At 35.8% G+C, this 17,263-nt stretch overlaps 2 protein-coding genes across 7 annotated transcripts in view; one reads left to right on the forward strand and one right to left on the reverse strand.

Moving 5' to 3' along the window:
* The window catches only part of WDR3 (WD repeat domain 3), a 34,829-nt gene extending 33,614 nt beyond the window's left edge, over nucleotides 1-1,215 (forward strand). Inside the window, exon 26 of the mRNA XM_026713365.2 lies at nucleotides 515-1,215. Coding sequence (XP_026569150.2) covers nucleotides 515-670 — 156 coding nt within the window. The 3' untranslated portion in view covers nucleotides 671-1,215. The remainder of the gene's footprint in view (nucleotides 1-514) is intronic.
* Nucleotides 1,009-17,263, reverse strand: part of SPAG17 (sperm associated antigen 17) — a 114,227-nt gene continuing 97,972 nt past the window's right edge. For 4 of the 6 annotated variants that reach the window (XM_087926231.1, XM_087926230.1, XM_087926232.1 and 1 more), the window contains 6 exons: nucleotides 16,370-16,468; nucleotides 15,207-15,355; nucleotides 13,312-13,481; nucleotides 11,228-11,288; nucleotides 4,036-4,180; nucleotides 2,075-3,155 (listed from right to left, as the gene is read on the reverse strand). In XM_087926231.1, the coding sequence (XP_087782357.1) occupies nucleotides 3,019-3,155; nucleotides 4,036-4,180; nucleotides 11,228-11,288; nucleotides 13,312-13,481; nucleotides 15,207-15,355; nucleotides 16,370-16,468 (761 nt within the window). In that variant the 3' untranslated portion in view covers nucleotides 2,075-3,018. Of the gene's footprint in view, nucleotides 3,156-4,035; nucleotides 4,181-11,227; nucleotides 11,289-13,311; nucleotides 13,482-15,206; nucleotides 15,356-16,369; nucleotides 16,469-17,263 lie in introns of all 6 variants that reach the window. The other 2 variants (XM_087926226.1, XM_087926227.1) reach the window with 2 other exon arrangements.

Genomic DNA, 17,263 nt, shown 5'->3' on the forward strand with positions numbered 1-17,263 from the left:
GAATTTAGAAACAACCTGGTTTACAATTCTAGTCTGATCTCCTAAGCTCTGCAGTTCCTTATCCAGGGTCATGGAAGAGGCAGCAAGTGAATATCTCACTGGATATCATCTGCATTAAGAGTTAGGAGCATCCTTTCAGTCCCAGTTCATGTCTCTTTCCTTAGGGCTAGGAATATGGATGGAATGGGATGACAAAAGTTCCCGTAGTTTTGTCAAATAGTGAGAGGGTAAGGATTAAAGCTTGTTGGTATCTGAAACAAAGAGGAAAATTTGCTGATAAGCTAATACTTAGCTGCTATGATTTTTTTCCCTCCAGTTTTGAATCCCATCTGAAATAATAGGATAACGTTGCCATTGTCTTACAGTTTTAAAGTGGGTGTCAGGATTACTAGATAATTGAGTGTTGAAATAAGAGCAAGTGGATATGGAACTAAGTAGATGATACTTTAATGGTTTTCCTGGTCTTTTCTTAAACTTCTTAAACTATTCATTTGTATTTATGTTCTACCTTTAGGATGTTCTGGGATTTAATATGGCTGGTCTCCAGTTCTTAAAAAGAGAAATTGAAGCCAGGGATGAAGTGACTTTTTTTGCTGATGCTACTGACCGATTTGAGGAGAAAAAGAGGAAGAGAAAGAAGAAACAGAAGATGATTCTTGCAATGCTATGAAGTGGTTTGCTGAAGGAATTATTGCTGCCCAAGAATGTGATGCATGCTTTCACCTCCTGAAGAGGGAGTGACTCTCAAGGATTTGGGAGAGGATGAGAGAACCAGACAAAAATCAGGCTGAGTTTTTATCCACGGGTTTTGAGATGGGTTGTAGATCAGGACTATCTCTTTCATGTGTCCCCTGCTTTTGACTGCGACAACATTTTCTGACCTGATGCTTTTGCTCTTCTTTAAAAGCTACCTCCTATCCCAGGATCCCACAACTGACTCTTATCCCCCTCGTCATAATGACAAATCATGCAGATAGAGCTCTCTGCTCTCTTGCTGGATGGATGAATTGTTTTACAACAACATTGTTCTCCCCATCCTCTGAAGAAAAGAAAAGAAAAAGCAACAATTGTTCAGATTTGATCTGGCTACGAATGACATGCTTCACATAATATAGCATTTGGGAGAATAGACCTTTCTTTGCAGTTTGAGGTTTCATTTGTACTTGCTTTTCAGTCTTATTTTTGCTATTTAATGAATTTTTCATTTTAATTATAGCAGTTTGTATTCGACTCGTTATTTTCTGAACTTAGTTTTGGAGTGGAAATGGGGTCAAATGTTTTACTCATTTAAATGAAACAATATGTTTTTTTCTCATGGACTACAAGACTGAGATTGTTAGGATTATATGTTTTGAGTATTGAGTTCAATTGCATATTAGTTACCATTTGCAATTCCATAAATCATTTTGTTCCTCTATGGTACAAGCTCTGTTGTAAGCCTTGAAATCTCAACAAAAGTCTTCCAGATGACATATTAAAGTTAAAAATTAGCTCTCCAGATGTGTAATGAGGTAGAAATCTAATCTAGCCTAATAAGGAATCTGGTTTCCCCATTTAACCTTGAACACTAGCACCAGAAAATTCAGCAAGTTGCTCTAAATCTTCTTACTTTTCTAGGGAAGGCACATGGGCAGAATTTCAAAATAAGTATTGATAGGTTATTAATTCTATCCCGGTATCAAAATTAGCTGTTTGTGATGAATGCAAGTGATATTCTCAAAATATTAGAGATGTTGCACAAGTTATTTGTGCTTTTTCACCTTCAGCAAGGTGAATAGCAATTTGTTTACGTTCCCTTTAAATTTTCATAAATCCAAACCACAAGATTTACTGTAATGCAGAATTTTTCTTATTTATTGTTGCATGTTCATATTAAGATATGCCCACAATTGTTTACAATACCAATTTATATACAATGTGTAAATATTAGTTTAAAAACCATTTCATTAACCTTTGAAAACATTGATTTAACATTCTTTGCTTATTAAGAATGTTACCACTGTAGGACTGTCATAATGGAAAAAATCTGGTCTGCTCTGCAAAACAAACAAAAAATTATATAAGCATATGGACAAATTTCTAAGCAACTTTTCTGATGTAACTTTCTAGTACAACTAACTTGACTGTCAAAATGCGTACGTCTGCTAAATTCAGCAGGTAGATACAATCATTTATTTGCCTTGTGCATTTAAAGTAAGTTAAAGTAATAATGGAAATGGATTTTTGCTTTTGACATTTTCTTAAATATGGAATTCTTACTTAATGAAGCAGATGGCCTGAGTCCACTTGTGGTCTCTGCCCTCCTCTGAAAACTGGTGACAGAAAAAAAAAAGTCTGTCTAAAAGAAATGAAATCCTCCAACAGGTAGATCTCACTTTCCTCAAAAAATGCTGAAAGCAGACTACTGCTTATCCAATCATTCCAAATTATTTTAAGTTTTCTTTGCAAAAAACCTTGCATATGATTTGAACGTATGAATTTATGTAGTTTTTATTTGCATTTTCTGGTCACTAGACAAATATATTTCTTGACTCAAGGATGCAGAGGTGACTGTTCGGCAGAAAGCAGTTGGCCAGACAAGAATCGGGAAAGGAATCTCAATTTGCCAAATCCTTTTCTCACTGTTTCTTTTTTCCTGAGTGCAAGAGGCATATCACCTACCCCAGCAGTACATTGAAATGTGTCCACCTAGAATTCTGCAAGCCACCTATTTAAAAAGCATGTGTAGCATACAGTGTCCCAATAGGTTTTATGCACATTTTAAATTTTGTTATCTTTCACTGTTTGAATATTTTGGTGTTGTAATTCTCTCATTTAGGATCTGTCCCTATCAATGCCATTCATGACTCTTAAGCCCAAACGGTCTCTTGGTTACCCTCCACCTACACCCACTAGCCCTTCCCCACCATCCCAAGCTCCTTACTACTTCCTCCCAATAGTGGTTTAATTGCCACACATAAGGTCTCATTTTGATAGGGTGAAACCCAGACTTTCCATACAGAAATACAATTGCTTACATTAATGAGGAAGCTTGTGAGGAAGTATTACTCTAAACTGAGAGGCTGGATTTGCTGGAATCAACTGGACACTGGAGGCTTGCCTTCCCTTGGGATAGTTTGATGGTCTCTCATCATAGACATTGTCTGTTAAGACTGGTGAAAAAGCAAGTTAAGGAGATACATTGTTTTGCTAAACCCTTTTCCGAGCTTTGAGTGTTATAAAAGCATAATAAAGCATAAAGACATTCTTTTAAAAAGAGGCTGTCTGATCCACTAAATTCTACTTTCATTTGGGCAACACAAAAGCATTGAGAAAATACAGTGAGACATGAGACTCCAGAGACATGAAATGAAATGAGACATGAGACTTCTTTCTTACACAGTTTAGCAGAGAAAGTAGTAATGATGTCCCTGGGTCAGCTAGCTTACATTTTTGTCCATGTGATAGAGTAGCACAGGGTCATAGACCACACCAAGTAAACTGTTTATAGTTTCTTTTATGTTACTATAGCAGCTTGTGTTTGACAGTGCTACAGCTGATAATGAAATGCCACATTCTCAGTTGTACAAACATGTAATGTGCGTTTGTGCTTTCAGTATCTCCTGGGAGATGCAATTTTCCTTAATATAGGAAAAATTAACAACAATAGAAAACTGAAAAACTCCAAATAAAGCCTTTGTTATAAAATAGATTGAAGTGATATTCTGGTTCTTAGAAATAGGAGCAATGTAATTGTACGTAAACACCTTTTTGATAATATGCCAGCAGCTGAAGTGAACAATAGAAAGTAGGCATGACTGCTCCTATAACAACTTCCAAATAAACATGCATAATGTTTATGAGGGGTATTGCCGGGGAAAGGTTTTATTTTGAAAGATAGCACTAAAAATAAATAAAAATAAGTGTGGGATACTAAATAAGTAAATAAGTGATTTAAAGAAAGGTAAGATTGCCACTTGTCAGTGGAGTAAAGACTATTAGTTTATCCTATATAAACTCAATGTAGAACAAAAGAAAAGAAACACTGAAAGATATTTGCTTCCACAGGAAGAAATAGTATTTCGGTTTCGGTTTGAATTTCAATCTGATGGGAAAGTTTGTCCAAGCCCTCATCTCCTTCCACTCCAATAGCCATGGCAAAAATCTCTATTTCCAGTACAGTTTGCAGTCCAGCAGCCACCTAGAAAAGACAAATCATATATAATTCACCATGAACAAAATTGATTCTTGCCTCCCACTCTCCACTATCTTGCTTCCTTTAAATTATTCTTAACCATCACCCTAAATAAACTTGCTGGTAAGGCTTCATTTCATTTGTGACTTGAATTTTCACCATAACATTTCTACTATAAACTCTTCACTTGAAACTGTGATAACAAATGACCTGTTTGGAGCACAGAGTGAAAGAAAGCTAAATCCCATGTAATTTTCTTGGTGTGAATAGTCCCAAACCATTTTTATGGCAATTTACTCTTCAAATGTTCAATGTAGAATTTCCTTCCTGTTACTATACTGTATAATCCCTGAAACTGATGATATATCATTTGAACACAACGAAAACTAAAGAATTGTAGATAAGCAGCATGTTAAAGGTAGTTTAAAGCAGTGGTTCTTAACCTGGGCGATATTGCCCCCCAGAGGGCGATTTTGTTTTTCAGGGGGGCAATAGAACGAAAAGGGGTGATGCGGGGGTGAAGGAATGGAACAGGGGCGATATGGGGGCAATGGAGCGAGAAGTTTTGGGAACACTTTTTGAGACTTTTCGTACAGTGAACTGTATATCTGTCGTACAAAAACATCAGATGACTTGCTATTAGTGGATTGAACTGTATTTTAAAATGTTCCTCCAACTAGCTTCAGTACAGAATGCCGTACATATGTGAATACGGATCTCTCATCTTCATGCGCATTGCGCAGCAGCCTCTATCACTCTACCCATACAGTGGCGCGCCATTGGCCAGAATGGGCAGTGATGGAGGAGTGAGCGCTTCTTTTGAAACATTGCATGCTGAGTGACTGTCTCCTGTGATGTCAATGTAATTGTTGAAACTAAGTTTATCGACATCCATGTGTTTTATAGTGCTCCTGTGCAGTCGAAAATTTAATTTGCAGTTAGTGCCTTTCATTTTGAAGACCTCTCAACATGGCCGAGAAGAGGAAGTGTCACCAATATTCAATGGAATACCTAAAATTGGGATTCATTCCATCTCCTTCCAACGTACAGCTCCTGTTTTTTCTTTTTTGTGAGAAAACATTTTCAAATGAAGCGATGAAGCCTTCCCAACTGAAAGACCATTTGGTAAGAATTTATTTGGATAAAGCTGACAAACCCATATCGTTTTTCCAATCCTTAAAGGCCAAGTTTGAGGGTCGCAGCACTGTTGAGAAGGTATTTGGAAAATCGTCACTCAATGTCGACAAGAGGCTCATTTGTTCCTATGAAGTATCTTTGTTGATAGCAAAATGTGGCAAACCTCACACTATCGGAGAAATGCTGATTTTACTAGCAGTGAAACAGATTGTTGCCACCATGTAGGGGCCCAGTGCAAGCACTGTCACGCAATCGATTCCTTTCAGCAATGACACTATCAAAAAGAATTGATGAAATGGCTGCTGATGTGGAAGAAAGGCTTATTGACATCTTGAAAAGTACAGAATTCGTGATGCAGATTGATGAGTCAACGATTCCTGAAAATGAAGCCTTGTTATTGGCTTATGTCCATTTCATCAACAGAAATGAAGAGATCAGGGAAGAACTGTTATTTGCTCGAAATTTAGCCACCAACACAAAAGGTTCTTCGATATTTAAAAAGGTTGAAGAGTTTTTTAATGAGAAAAACGTCCCTTTGACAAACATCATGGCATGTGCAACTGATGGAGCTGCATCCATGGTTGGATGATATCGCAGATTTCAAGCTCATCTAAAATCAGTTTTACCTGGAGTTATGACTGTCCATTGCATCATTCATAGACAGCACCTTGTCTCAAAAAATTTGAGTGGCCATTTGCACGAGTCTATACATTACGTCATTAACGCTATGAATAAAATTAAGTCAAATGCCTTGAACAACCGACTTTTTCACAAGCTTTGTGAAGAAAATGATGAGTTTGAAAGTCTCCTTTTGCACACCGAAGTAAGGTGGCTTTCAAAAGGAAAGTGTCTGCGGCGATTCCACAAACTTTTTGAGAGTTGTCGAATTTCTTGAATCCATTGATCCAAGTTTAAGCAGTTCTCTTAAACTTCGACGTCTGGATGTAGCTTATCTCGCTGATGTTTTTGACAAGCTGAATGAAGTGAACGTAAAGCTGCAAGGAGATAAAATCAATTTTCTTAAGGCCAAAGGAATACTCTGCTCATTTATTTCCAAATTAGACCTCCTTGCAAGCAATATGAGTCGCCAGGAGCTGTATCAGTTCCCAAGCCTTCGTAATGAACATCAACTCCAAGCAGAAGATTTGGACATTTTTTGCTGCCACTTGAAGCAACTAAAAGAAGATATGGAAATCAGATTCAGTGCCCACTTGGGTGCTAAATCCTTTCACAGCAGCCTTTGCACAACCTCATCCCAAACTGAAGGAGCAACTGAAAGATCTGAAATACGACTGTGAAGCCCAATCACATTTTCAGAGTTACGGCCACGAAGATTTTTGGGTGAAAATGAGGAACACTTACCCAATATTGTGGGAGGAAGTTAAGTTGCTTCTTTTAGCCTTTCCTTCCACTTACTTAATGGAGAGGGGATTCAGTGCTGTCCAACAGATCCTTTCTAAGTCAAGGAACATGTTGAAGATCACTGAGAGCGCAATTTAAGAATGAGGTTAACAAAAATGGTTCCAGACATCAAGAAATTGGTATCATCTCATCAAGCACAAGGCAGCCATTGATGTTCTTTTTTTGCTTTTTCTTTGTTACATACATACATTTTCTTTGTTAATAATTGTCTCAGCTCTTATCATTGTATTTGCTTGCATTGGATTTCACGTTCCAGTTTGAGTTTTCGGCTTCGTTTTTGAATTCTTGTTGTGCTCTGTAAAACATTTTGTGTGTCTTTTTATATTGTACTTTTTTAGCGTGCACTCCAGTTCGATATTATATTTTAGTTTCTCGGTTCTATGGTTTCAATTTTTTTTTAAATAAAAGTTTTATTTAAGTTTTCACAAAACATACAAATGCAAATAAAATATCTTTTTTTGAGAACAGCGTGGCCCCAGGTTATCACTTCTCCATACAGACATACTCAATACATATTTATCTTATACATTCTAATCCATATCTTATAACTATTTTTGCAATTTTTTCAATAGCTTTTCCCTTTCTTTACTTCTTATAGCCTTATTTTAAATTATCTCATTCCTTTCTTAATTCAATTACATATCTTTTTCTAATTTTTAAAATCTTTCTAATCAATGTTTTTATACTTTCGTCTGTCCTGTTTATAATTGCATATTATCTTTTCTCATAAAACAAATTTTCCCCTGTAATTACTAGACTGGAGTGTAACACCTTTGTATCTTTTTTCAAATCTTATTTAAAAATTTAAGTTACACCTTTACAGTTATAACATTCATTTTCTAACCTCTGTTTTATAACACATACCTACTTTCAATCGAATTCTGCTTGGTACATTCCCTTAAAATACACACTAAATTCTTAAAAGAAAAAAGTACTGTATATATGTATCTGTGTATATATGTATAACAATAGTAAATGGAATATTATTCTATTCAAATACAGCTCTGCCATTAATATTAATAACAATCTTTTACATTTCTATTTCTTTTAACAAATATTACCTAGTAATATCAGTGGTCTTTCACTTTAATCATCTATACTTCATAGTTTACTTATTACTGTCTTTAAATAAAAAAACCAAATAGTTATTAACAATAGTCAATAAAGTTATTATTCTTATTCAAGTTCATCTTGTCAACTGATAAAAATCTTCCATGTTTCTTTTCAGTTTTTTTAAATGTTCTTTTTAAATCATTTTAAAATCCTTTAAACTTTACAAATAAATATTCCACTACACATCAATAGAAGTTTTTTCTGTCACTTTAATCATCTAACATATTTTCTAACCCTTTTCTATTTCTAATATAACAACGCTATCCCATGCACCCTTGCAGACTCAAGTTAAATTTTAACCATTGCCTCTGTGTCTTTTAAATAGGTATATACCTTTAATTCTTGTACATTTTTACTGTACCTCTATATCTTGCTTCTGTCTTTTGTAGCTTCTTTTCCTTTTCCTCTTCCCTCTCTTCTTCTCCCTCCCCTTTTTATTCCCTTTTCTATCTGATTCTCCCTTCTGTGATCCTCCCTTCTGCTTCTTCCTGATATTATGATTACTTTTCAAATTAATTTTTTTTTGGTTGTTGCTTCAGTGCTTAAGTTTTTAACTCCCTTTCCCCACTTTCCCTTTTTTATCCCGCTTAAAATTGCTTGATCATTAAAGATGGCTTCTTCATTGTCCCGCCCTTCTTGTTCTGCCAGCGTTTCTTGTTTTTCATAGTACAAGACCTCCATTTCTAAATATTGAAATACGAAGCCAAAAGATCCTCTTCCGTCTTGTGCTTCTTTTTGTTCTTTAAGTCTCATTTTTAACTCTTCAAGGAGTGATGCCATTTTAAAAAAATTTAAACAACACCCAATTGATTTTATTTTATTTCATTAGGATCCTCCATCCAAAATTCCAGGAATAATCCAATAATCCAAAACTGTTTCTTGCTTCTTTTCTCATTTCCTGTTTCCAGGGACTTTGTTATCTTGTAACAAAATTTCAGCTACAATGTATCTTTTGCAAGCCTTGCTAAAATTCCACTATCAATTTTTTTAAGTTCCAGGTGGTGGTCTCCATTTTCCAGATTCCACCCTCTTTTTTCCTTTTTCCCTCCACTGCTTTCTTTTTGTTAAGAAAGTTTTTAAATTACCCAAAATTCTTTATCCCTTTGACACTTTATTTTCAGCTAGAAATAGCCTATTAATGTCAAAGTGGATTAGTATCAATTTCTTACTCGAATCTCTTCTTCTTAATGTTCCAAGTCAGTTAAAACTGTTGATGTTAGAGGAAAAAAAGCCAATTCCGTTTCCTTTCCCTTTCTCTTTCACAGCTTAAAATCTTTTTGAGGAATAGTATTAGTCTTTAAAATTCAGGTTCCAGGTACCTTAAATAGATGTTCTTCATTCAACCCGGTCAAACTTTCTCCTTTAAATTTCCTCCTGCACAATCTTGTCCGGTCGGGTTCTTCTTTGAGGTGGCCATTTCTGACCACCGCTGCAACCACCTTTGGGAAAGGGAGTAATGGCCAGCCGAGGAGAGATGCGGCTCCCCTCAACCCCACTGACAGCTTCCCCTTCACCACCTCTATGGGATGGCTTCCGCCCCGAATCCAGGCGGTTCGGGGCGCTCCAGCGGTGAGCACAGATCAAAACTGCAGACGATTGCGATTTTGGTCCGTCGCCGAAGAAGCCCAACCAGAAGTCCATGGTTTCAATTTTTGTTGTTGTGCTCTTTGCGTAAACTTTTTGCGTAGATATATATATATATATATTTATTCAGTTTAGGCATTAAACTGATTTTTGTTGCTTTCCTTCTGTAAACGTTTTCTTTGTGTCTTTTTAACCCTTTTTACAGTGTGCATGAATATATATTTTCCTCGAATCTTAATTTAGTTTTCATCTTGAAATTCTTAGTTCCTGCATTGCAGTTTGTTCTTATGTCCTTTTTATATTTCTTCTTGTGTCTTAAAATTCACTTGTAATTAAATCATTAAATATTACTGGGTTTTTTTTGAACATTTCATTTTCTTGCAATTGAATTTTGTTTTCAGTGGTCATTGCATTTAAGTGTCTTGAATAAATAACATAATAATGAAATACATGTATCACGAAGTTTGGGTGTGAAGTGATGGATGGCATTAGAATTTTTCACACAGTTGAGATATGGGAAAAAGACTGGAAATAAATTATTTGCATCGATGTGTCCTGATGACAATTTTAAAGAAAACAAAAAATGTGTTTGCATAAATTGAAGAATTATTTCCCTGTGTTGTGATTGAGAGGTTATGTTGGGGGAGGGGGGCAATGATAACTTCCTCAATGGCTCAAGGAGGCGATTCTTTCAAAAAGGTTAAGAACCACTGATTTAAAGGATTTCCATATTTAGGAAAAGGAACAAGTCCATTTTTTAAAAAAAGCTTCTAAAATGTGTTCATTAGAAGGAAGATGAAGTTTATTAAAAGCCTATACAAACTACATACAGGAGACAGGTATTAAGAAATATCCAAAAAGGAGATTACTACATCATTCTGTTAAGATACAGCAATCAGCCCATTTGTCCCAACACCCATGTAGAGGCTGCTGGGGCATATATTCACTAGAGTAGCACTCATTCGTGGGGCAATTTGTTGACTAAACCAAGAGATGGTTCTTCTGAATGTTATACACATTTGTGTGCATAATTGTTTGAAGAGTTTAAAAAACAAAACCTAAGCTCAAAAAATGTGATCACTGCTCTTCACTACTGCAGAGAAAAAGGCAGCACTTCTGGTATTCTGCTTCACCTGTCTAACACAGAATTTCAAAACTTATATTTTATTGCTACTTGAAAAGAAGGGCCATCTCAATAATCCTGGAGTGTCAAATCAATCCCACAAAGAAGGTAATCCATTCTATGCCTATTTATTAATTTGTTGCTAGTACAATAGGTTAGACAGATGGTGCTTGGTCTCTTTTAAATCCTTAACTACTGCAGAGCACCCTTGTAATTGGCCATTAGTCCAGGAAAATCTTTAGTACTGATCATTAAATTATATTATATTCCTCTAAATTTTTTCTATCTGTAGTTTATTCCATGGAGAAATCTTATTAAACTACTAGTTAGGAGAAAAATCTTCTGGCCTTCTCCAAAGGTTGCACTTCCATTTTTTACTGGAGTTGGAGATGTGCAGAAGACAAAAGGCACTAATGCTAGAGGACTTGTCCAATTGCTCAGTTTACTGATTTCTACTAATCACTAGTCAGGACCAGCATTATTCAGTGACAATTCAGAGGAAAGAGACACTAGATGGATATCAGCTAAGAAGCTCGTAATATTCTGCCAGTTCAAGATGGATGGATAGCACTTGAACTCAGTTGTGAGGAAAGGCCCATAGGCCATATTTAAGAACAGTGCTCTGCCTGCAGAAGAAAAACCAATTCAAATTAATTCAACACCCTAGGACTTACAGGCCCTGGGGTGTAGTTCACTTTCAATCCTGTAGAATGTGGTGGTTGTTTCACCCGAAACCTGCCAAGTAATAGAAATGTTAATTTTTTTTGTGTTGTGCTGAACTAGAGAAATAAGAAGCACAGCATGGAAGAAGATGGGTCCACACAAATGTTGGCTTCCATAATTATTAAGATATTTTCAATCTGTGTCAAAAATAAGTCATGGAGGCAAAGTTTAAATTCATAACTTAAGAAGCCCCCAAAATAACCACTTAGTTTCTTAGTTACCATCTTTATCTAAAATATATTTTTCAGTCTGAAGAAAGACATTATATAATGTGGCTTAGATATTTTTAGTGAAAGAATAGCATATTGCTTCCTTGTAATTAGTATTTGAAAGATCATTTTACTGGCCTCATTTGAAGCCATCTAAAACTAAGTTTTTGGTTGGAAATTTGTTCCCACTGCAACCTATATCCATCATAAAATAGATGCAGCCTCTCTCCTAATCTCTTCAGTCTGATGACAGATAAAAGTTGTCTCAAACAGAATATGTATCTAAAGGATCAAAATGAAACCAGGAGATAATCTATGTAAATTTTAACAACCTCCAGCTGTTCTCTATACTCTCTATTGTTTATAAGGGAAAAGGCAAACTGGTAAAAAGACAAGCATCTTGGCCAGGGGATCAATTGAGGACTTCTTATGCCAGCTAGATTAATGGGAAGATTTTTATGTAACTGTGCAGAAAACCTGGATCCAGAAAATGGACAGATCATCTGAGAAAGCTTCTCAGATGGGCTATTAAGAATCAGCCCAATGGTAATTTAGATCTCACCAGAAAGAGATTTTTTTAAACTGTATCTTCAGTCTTGATGGCCGTAATTCTGATTTAAGGGACATGTGGGGCACAGTATTAAACATACTGTTCATATCATCAAACCTAGGAATGATATTGTTGTGTAATTTGAATTTCTGGAGGAAAGGGCCAGTAAGAAACAAAATGCCTGCTTTATTTAAGCAAAAACAGCTGTCTAAAGAGCACAGAATGGAAGTATCTCAAACAATTGCTCCTTCATACTCCTGCTGGTGGCCTCATCCAAAGCCCAAACTAGATTCTCCTGAATAATAAGATTCTGATGATGAAAAACTCCCATGTGACAACTGGTAAAATATCACCAATGCTAGCATGATAATTTCTTCCCAAAACGAAGATTTCACTCTGAACTCTTAGCACAGATGCAACTTTATGAACTTTTATAAACAAAAAAAAAATGTGTTTGAAATCCACTACATTTCTTTCTGCATTGGATTCAAAAGGCAAACTAAAGGTAAGGGTATTGGAACATTCAGCGGGTATGTCCATGTGGGTACATAAGCCATGTAGTTGAAACTAAATGGTCTTTGACCATCATAACTATCTTGTTCTTTATAAATGCCATGGAAAATAATATTGGGCAGTACTATATCGCCTTTATTCTAAATTCAAAAGATAATTCTGCTGCAAAAGGACCCATCAGAAATGAAATTCTGTCTCATGCAATTGCAGAATGTAGTTTCAATTGTTATAGTGTTTTTTACCTTCACTCCATGTTATTCTAACAAAACCTTGGACATTAGAAGTTGGTGCATCCTTGCCAGTTCAACTCAAAGTCACTAAATGCTAACACTACAATGAGGACGGAAGGGAGATTAGGTAGGCATTTCACCTTTTGGACAAATACTTTAACGCAACAGATTTACCACTGCAATGTTTTGCCCTAGAAAGTGTCATCTGTGTTATACAAACTCTATGCATGACTCATAGAAGAACATGGCTACTACAAATGCTTCTGTTCTGAATATTATTATTATTATTAATAATGAAATTCAAGTCCATGGGTTGGTGCTATTCTCGTATATTACATTCCTGTAGTCAAAAGAGAGAAATTATCTTTGTTCTTCCTCTTGGAACAATTTACCACTCTGACATCGTTCATATAGAAAAGAATCTCAGTTTTCTGCAAACAACTCCATGGCATATCCCCAAATAGCCAAAAAGCTAAATATTTGTATGTGTTATCCTTTGGCCAATATAAAACTTGCTAGTAATATATACAAACCTGCAGAAGTCCATTCCAACATTCTTCAAAGCCACTGTGGTTGAATAAGTGCAGCCCTCCTTAAGAATGCCAAATGTCACCTTCGGTGGGATAAGAAGGAATCCTGACATTTTCTGGGAAGGTGCTGTGACAGAGCATGTGCGGACTTTGCCAGAAACAAGGTCTACATTCTTCACAAACAAGAGAGATTATTTAGGAAGGACAGACAGATCAGAATTCTTAAGCCATACATCTATTCTTCCCATTGATATTTTACCCATTCACAGTGGCTATTAATACTTCAATTCTGAAATGAAGATTGGTATTCAGAATTCACAATAGACTAAATGTAAAATAATCACTTTTGTCAATTGGAACTTAATACACCTTCAATTATAAGTGGATTTGCCCTTGTGAAATCAGTCCTCTGTATAATTTAACATGTACAAAAATGTACAATATTTAATTGTGTTCTGTAGTATGAATTTGAACTTAAGTCATGAAAGTCTATTTAATCTTTAGTACGTTCCTGGGTGAGAAACATAAATGTGTAATATAATTTTTGCTAATGGTTTTGTTTTTGTTTCAGTAAAATTATACTGCAAAGCTCAATGTCAGATAGTACTTCTCTTACCTTTCGGGTGCCATCAAGCCTGTTTTAATTTTACACAAAGATGTAACGGATGGATGGGTCTTATTAAATGATAAGCTATGGTTAATTATCACTGGACCACATATGAGGAAAATAGGCAGAAGTCATCCAACAGCAGAAGGAGATGTTCACAGAGGAAGCAAAGATTTGAAATAAATTGCTTTGTTCCCAATCCTAGCTTTTTCTGTCCTTGTGGATGAGGGGCAAATCTTTTGTACTAGTATATAAGCAGCTCAAAGGGAGGGAAGGAGAAAAGTCCACTCCTAATCCATCCAATGCAGTCCCCAAAACCAAGCTACTTGCATTCCAGGATAGGAAGTGGACAGAGTGGATTGGAGTACATGGTTGTCCATTTGCTCCAAACCCTTTGGCTACTGTTTAGTGACAGATGGGAAAAAACCCAGCTAGCTACTTGTGGTGTGGGAGGAATCTTAGGTACTTGAGTTGCTATTCTACGTCTGTAACATCTGGTATTCTGATAGGGAAGGAAAGGAGTATACAATGGTAGTGGGATGAGCTTGTATGCTTTTCTGTGACATTCTGTGACAACAACTTTTCTAGATTAAAAGAAATCTTAGATAAATTCTAAGATAAAATGATCTTTGAATCATTTAGGACTATGCACATCTCAGTGCTCTTTGATTAATATGTCATCACTTAACCAAATGGTTGAACTAATCACGAATTGTAGGTAGGATATGTTATTGGATCAAGTTCAACATTCAATTCCCTACCCAGGGAAAATACCCCTCTGGGTTGCATACATTGAATTTTAAGTCCAACAATGCTGGCATTGAATAAGTGCCAATAAGGTGCGTCCCCAGAGTGGGGTGTTTTAGGAGAAAGATAATCCTTATACAACATTTATTTCTTATAAACATATTCTACCTTTCCTTTCCAGACTCAAAAGTTGTGCTCATGGTTCACTTCTCATGTGATCCTTGCATTAACAACACTTTGAGATAGGTTGAGCTGAGGAAAAGGAATGTTTCTGATTCAACTAGACAACTCCATGAACAAATTAGGATTTGGGAATTTGTCCCAGTCCAATACTGCACTGCAGTGGTAGGAAAGCTCAACTGATTGCAGATTCTGCTGAAATTTCTAAAACTTGAGAACGGGATAGAAGACATGGTGATGTATCTTTTAAGCATGATCATCTTAACTAGAACCAGTTTCAGGAGACAGAACAATTCTAAATACAATGAAGGTAAAGTCAAGGATAATTAGAAAAAAAGAAATTGTACTGTGGGAACTATGTTACTTTTTGCCTTGGTACTGATTGTGGCTTGTTTCTTTGTATCAAAGCAGGCAATTTCACTTTCTCTTTTCTTGGGGATCCTGTAACATCCACAAGAAGTGATCGAAGTTTTGGACGGATCTGGACTCCATTTTCACTTCCTTCTCTTGCATCTACTGAGAAGGAAAAGAATTTTAAGACTACAGTATATTCCCTGGCCTAGACTAATTCTACAACTTGCTGAAGAGGTTAGGGTACAATTAGAACCAAAGTGTCGAAGGAAGACATGATTGTTTGTGGTGATGCTCTCTGAGATCACTTAGAAGAAAAAGAACCTGACTGGTTAAAAAAAAGGAATTTTATTTGCTAACCAATTGAGGGCCTTGAAGAAATATTGATACTTTCAAGGGAAAGAGAGTGGTGTCTGTTTTTGGTGAGGAGAGGTAAGCCAAAAGGCACCAACTGTATTATTAAATATATTAAGTGCCAAATTTTTGCTAAATATCTATATCTAATATCTAATATCTTTGCTATGTCAGTAGCTCAAAAAATCAATCTGATCATCTCAGATCAAATTCTAAACAAAGCAAAATGCTTATACATAAATAATAGATTTTAATTTTAGGATCCAGGTAAGATCAAAGGAATAAAAAAGGAACTTTATTCTAGAGTTCCATTTTTGCAGAATTAGGCAACTTTTCTAGGTTGAAGGCTTTTGAGTGGCATGCCAGATATTTTAAGTAACAAATTAAATAGAATTGATGCAAATGTAGGGATCAAAAGAGGCTATGGGGCCACAGGTGAATTGTCTGCATTTTAAAAGCTAGTTTTGGGATCTTAAAATACTGCCAACATGGATGATAGTTAGTGGGCTGTGATTTGCTATATTTTCTCCACTGTGTTACATATTACAGTGCATTCATACATAGTAATATATCTGTTATGACACTCAATCTCCCTTCTTTGACTAAATGTGCTAGAACAAATATTTTCTGTACTCAAGAAAACAGTTGAGGACAACAAAATATGTTGCATGTAGAACACATACAATATATGCAACTTACCAATATTACTTACTAGGTGGAGATCAACAAAATAGCTATAAAGATATACAGTAGATATTTTAAACATGCTATAAAGTTCTATTAATAACTGTTTTTTTCAAAGAGCTCTTTGGAATGGTTTACCATTTGTAAAATGGGATGGAAAGGTTTCAGCATAGATTGAGGAAGAAATGGTGTTTGGAGGCAGTTCTTTGGAACGTCTGACCAAGCCCTCTTTGACTTCTAAAACATAAATATAAATTCATCTGAAGCGTTTTTATTTTGCTATTTATTTGTTAAACAAATTTGTACAACTGCCCAATTCACACAGAGGTGGGCGGCTTACAAAATGTTCAGGATGCACCATGTAATCAAATCCCATTAAAAAAAGCCCATCCCTCCCCCTGGCAGCAACAGCACAATCAAATCAGCCATTATGACCACTGGCCATGGGACAAGAGTTACACTAATATCAAAGAAATGGTGGAATAGAATCATTAAAGAAAGAATGCAAAAGGAGGGACAAATTAAGTGTGAATAATAAACATTTAAATAATTTAAAAACTTTTTAAAATAATTAAACTGAATTGTTGAGTTGTGCTGCGGTAAATTGTCTCATGCTGGATTGGACACAGCAACTTGGCCATGGCAGCTTGGCCATGCCACGGCACATTGTCCCATTCTACTCCATCTCATTCGTAGTCCATGGGTCTGGTGAAAACCACATTTTTAAGGTGTTTTGGAAAAGCAACAGGGAGAAGACCCTCTGAACAGATTCACTATTTGCTTTGAAAGGCTCATACATTATTTTATAGAAAAACAGAATAGAAAACAGAATACATACAAAAAAAATTATACATGACAAAGCACATGGTGTCAACTCATAAAATATTCCTATGCCTGTTTTAGTAGTTGCCATTAAAAAAAGGGGGGAAGGAGGGAAATCTGGTAGAGCAGTGCAACAGTTTAAAAGTGAAAATACATTCCAATTCTTATTATTAAAAGATTGTACCGTGTTTCTCACAAAATAAGGCCGGG

This window comes from Pseudonaja textilis, chromosome 2 (assembly GCF_049901715.1).
Source record: "Pseudonaja textilis isolate UNSWEBS1 chromosome 2, rPseTex1.2, whole genome shotgun sequence".
NCBI classification, from domain to species: Eukaryota; Metazoa; Chordata; class Lepidosauria; order Squamata; family Elapidae; genus Pseudonaja; species Pseudonaja textilis.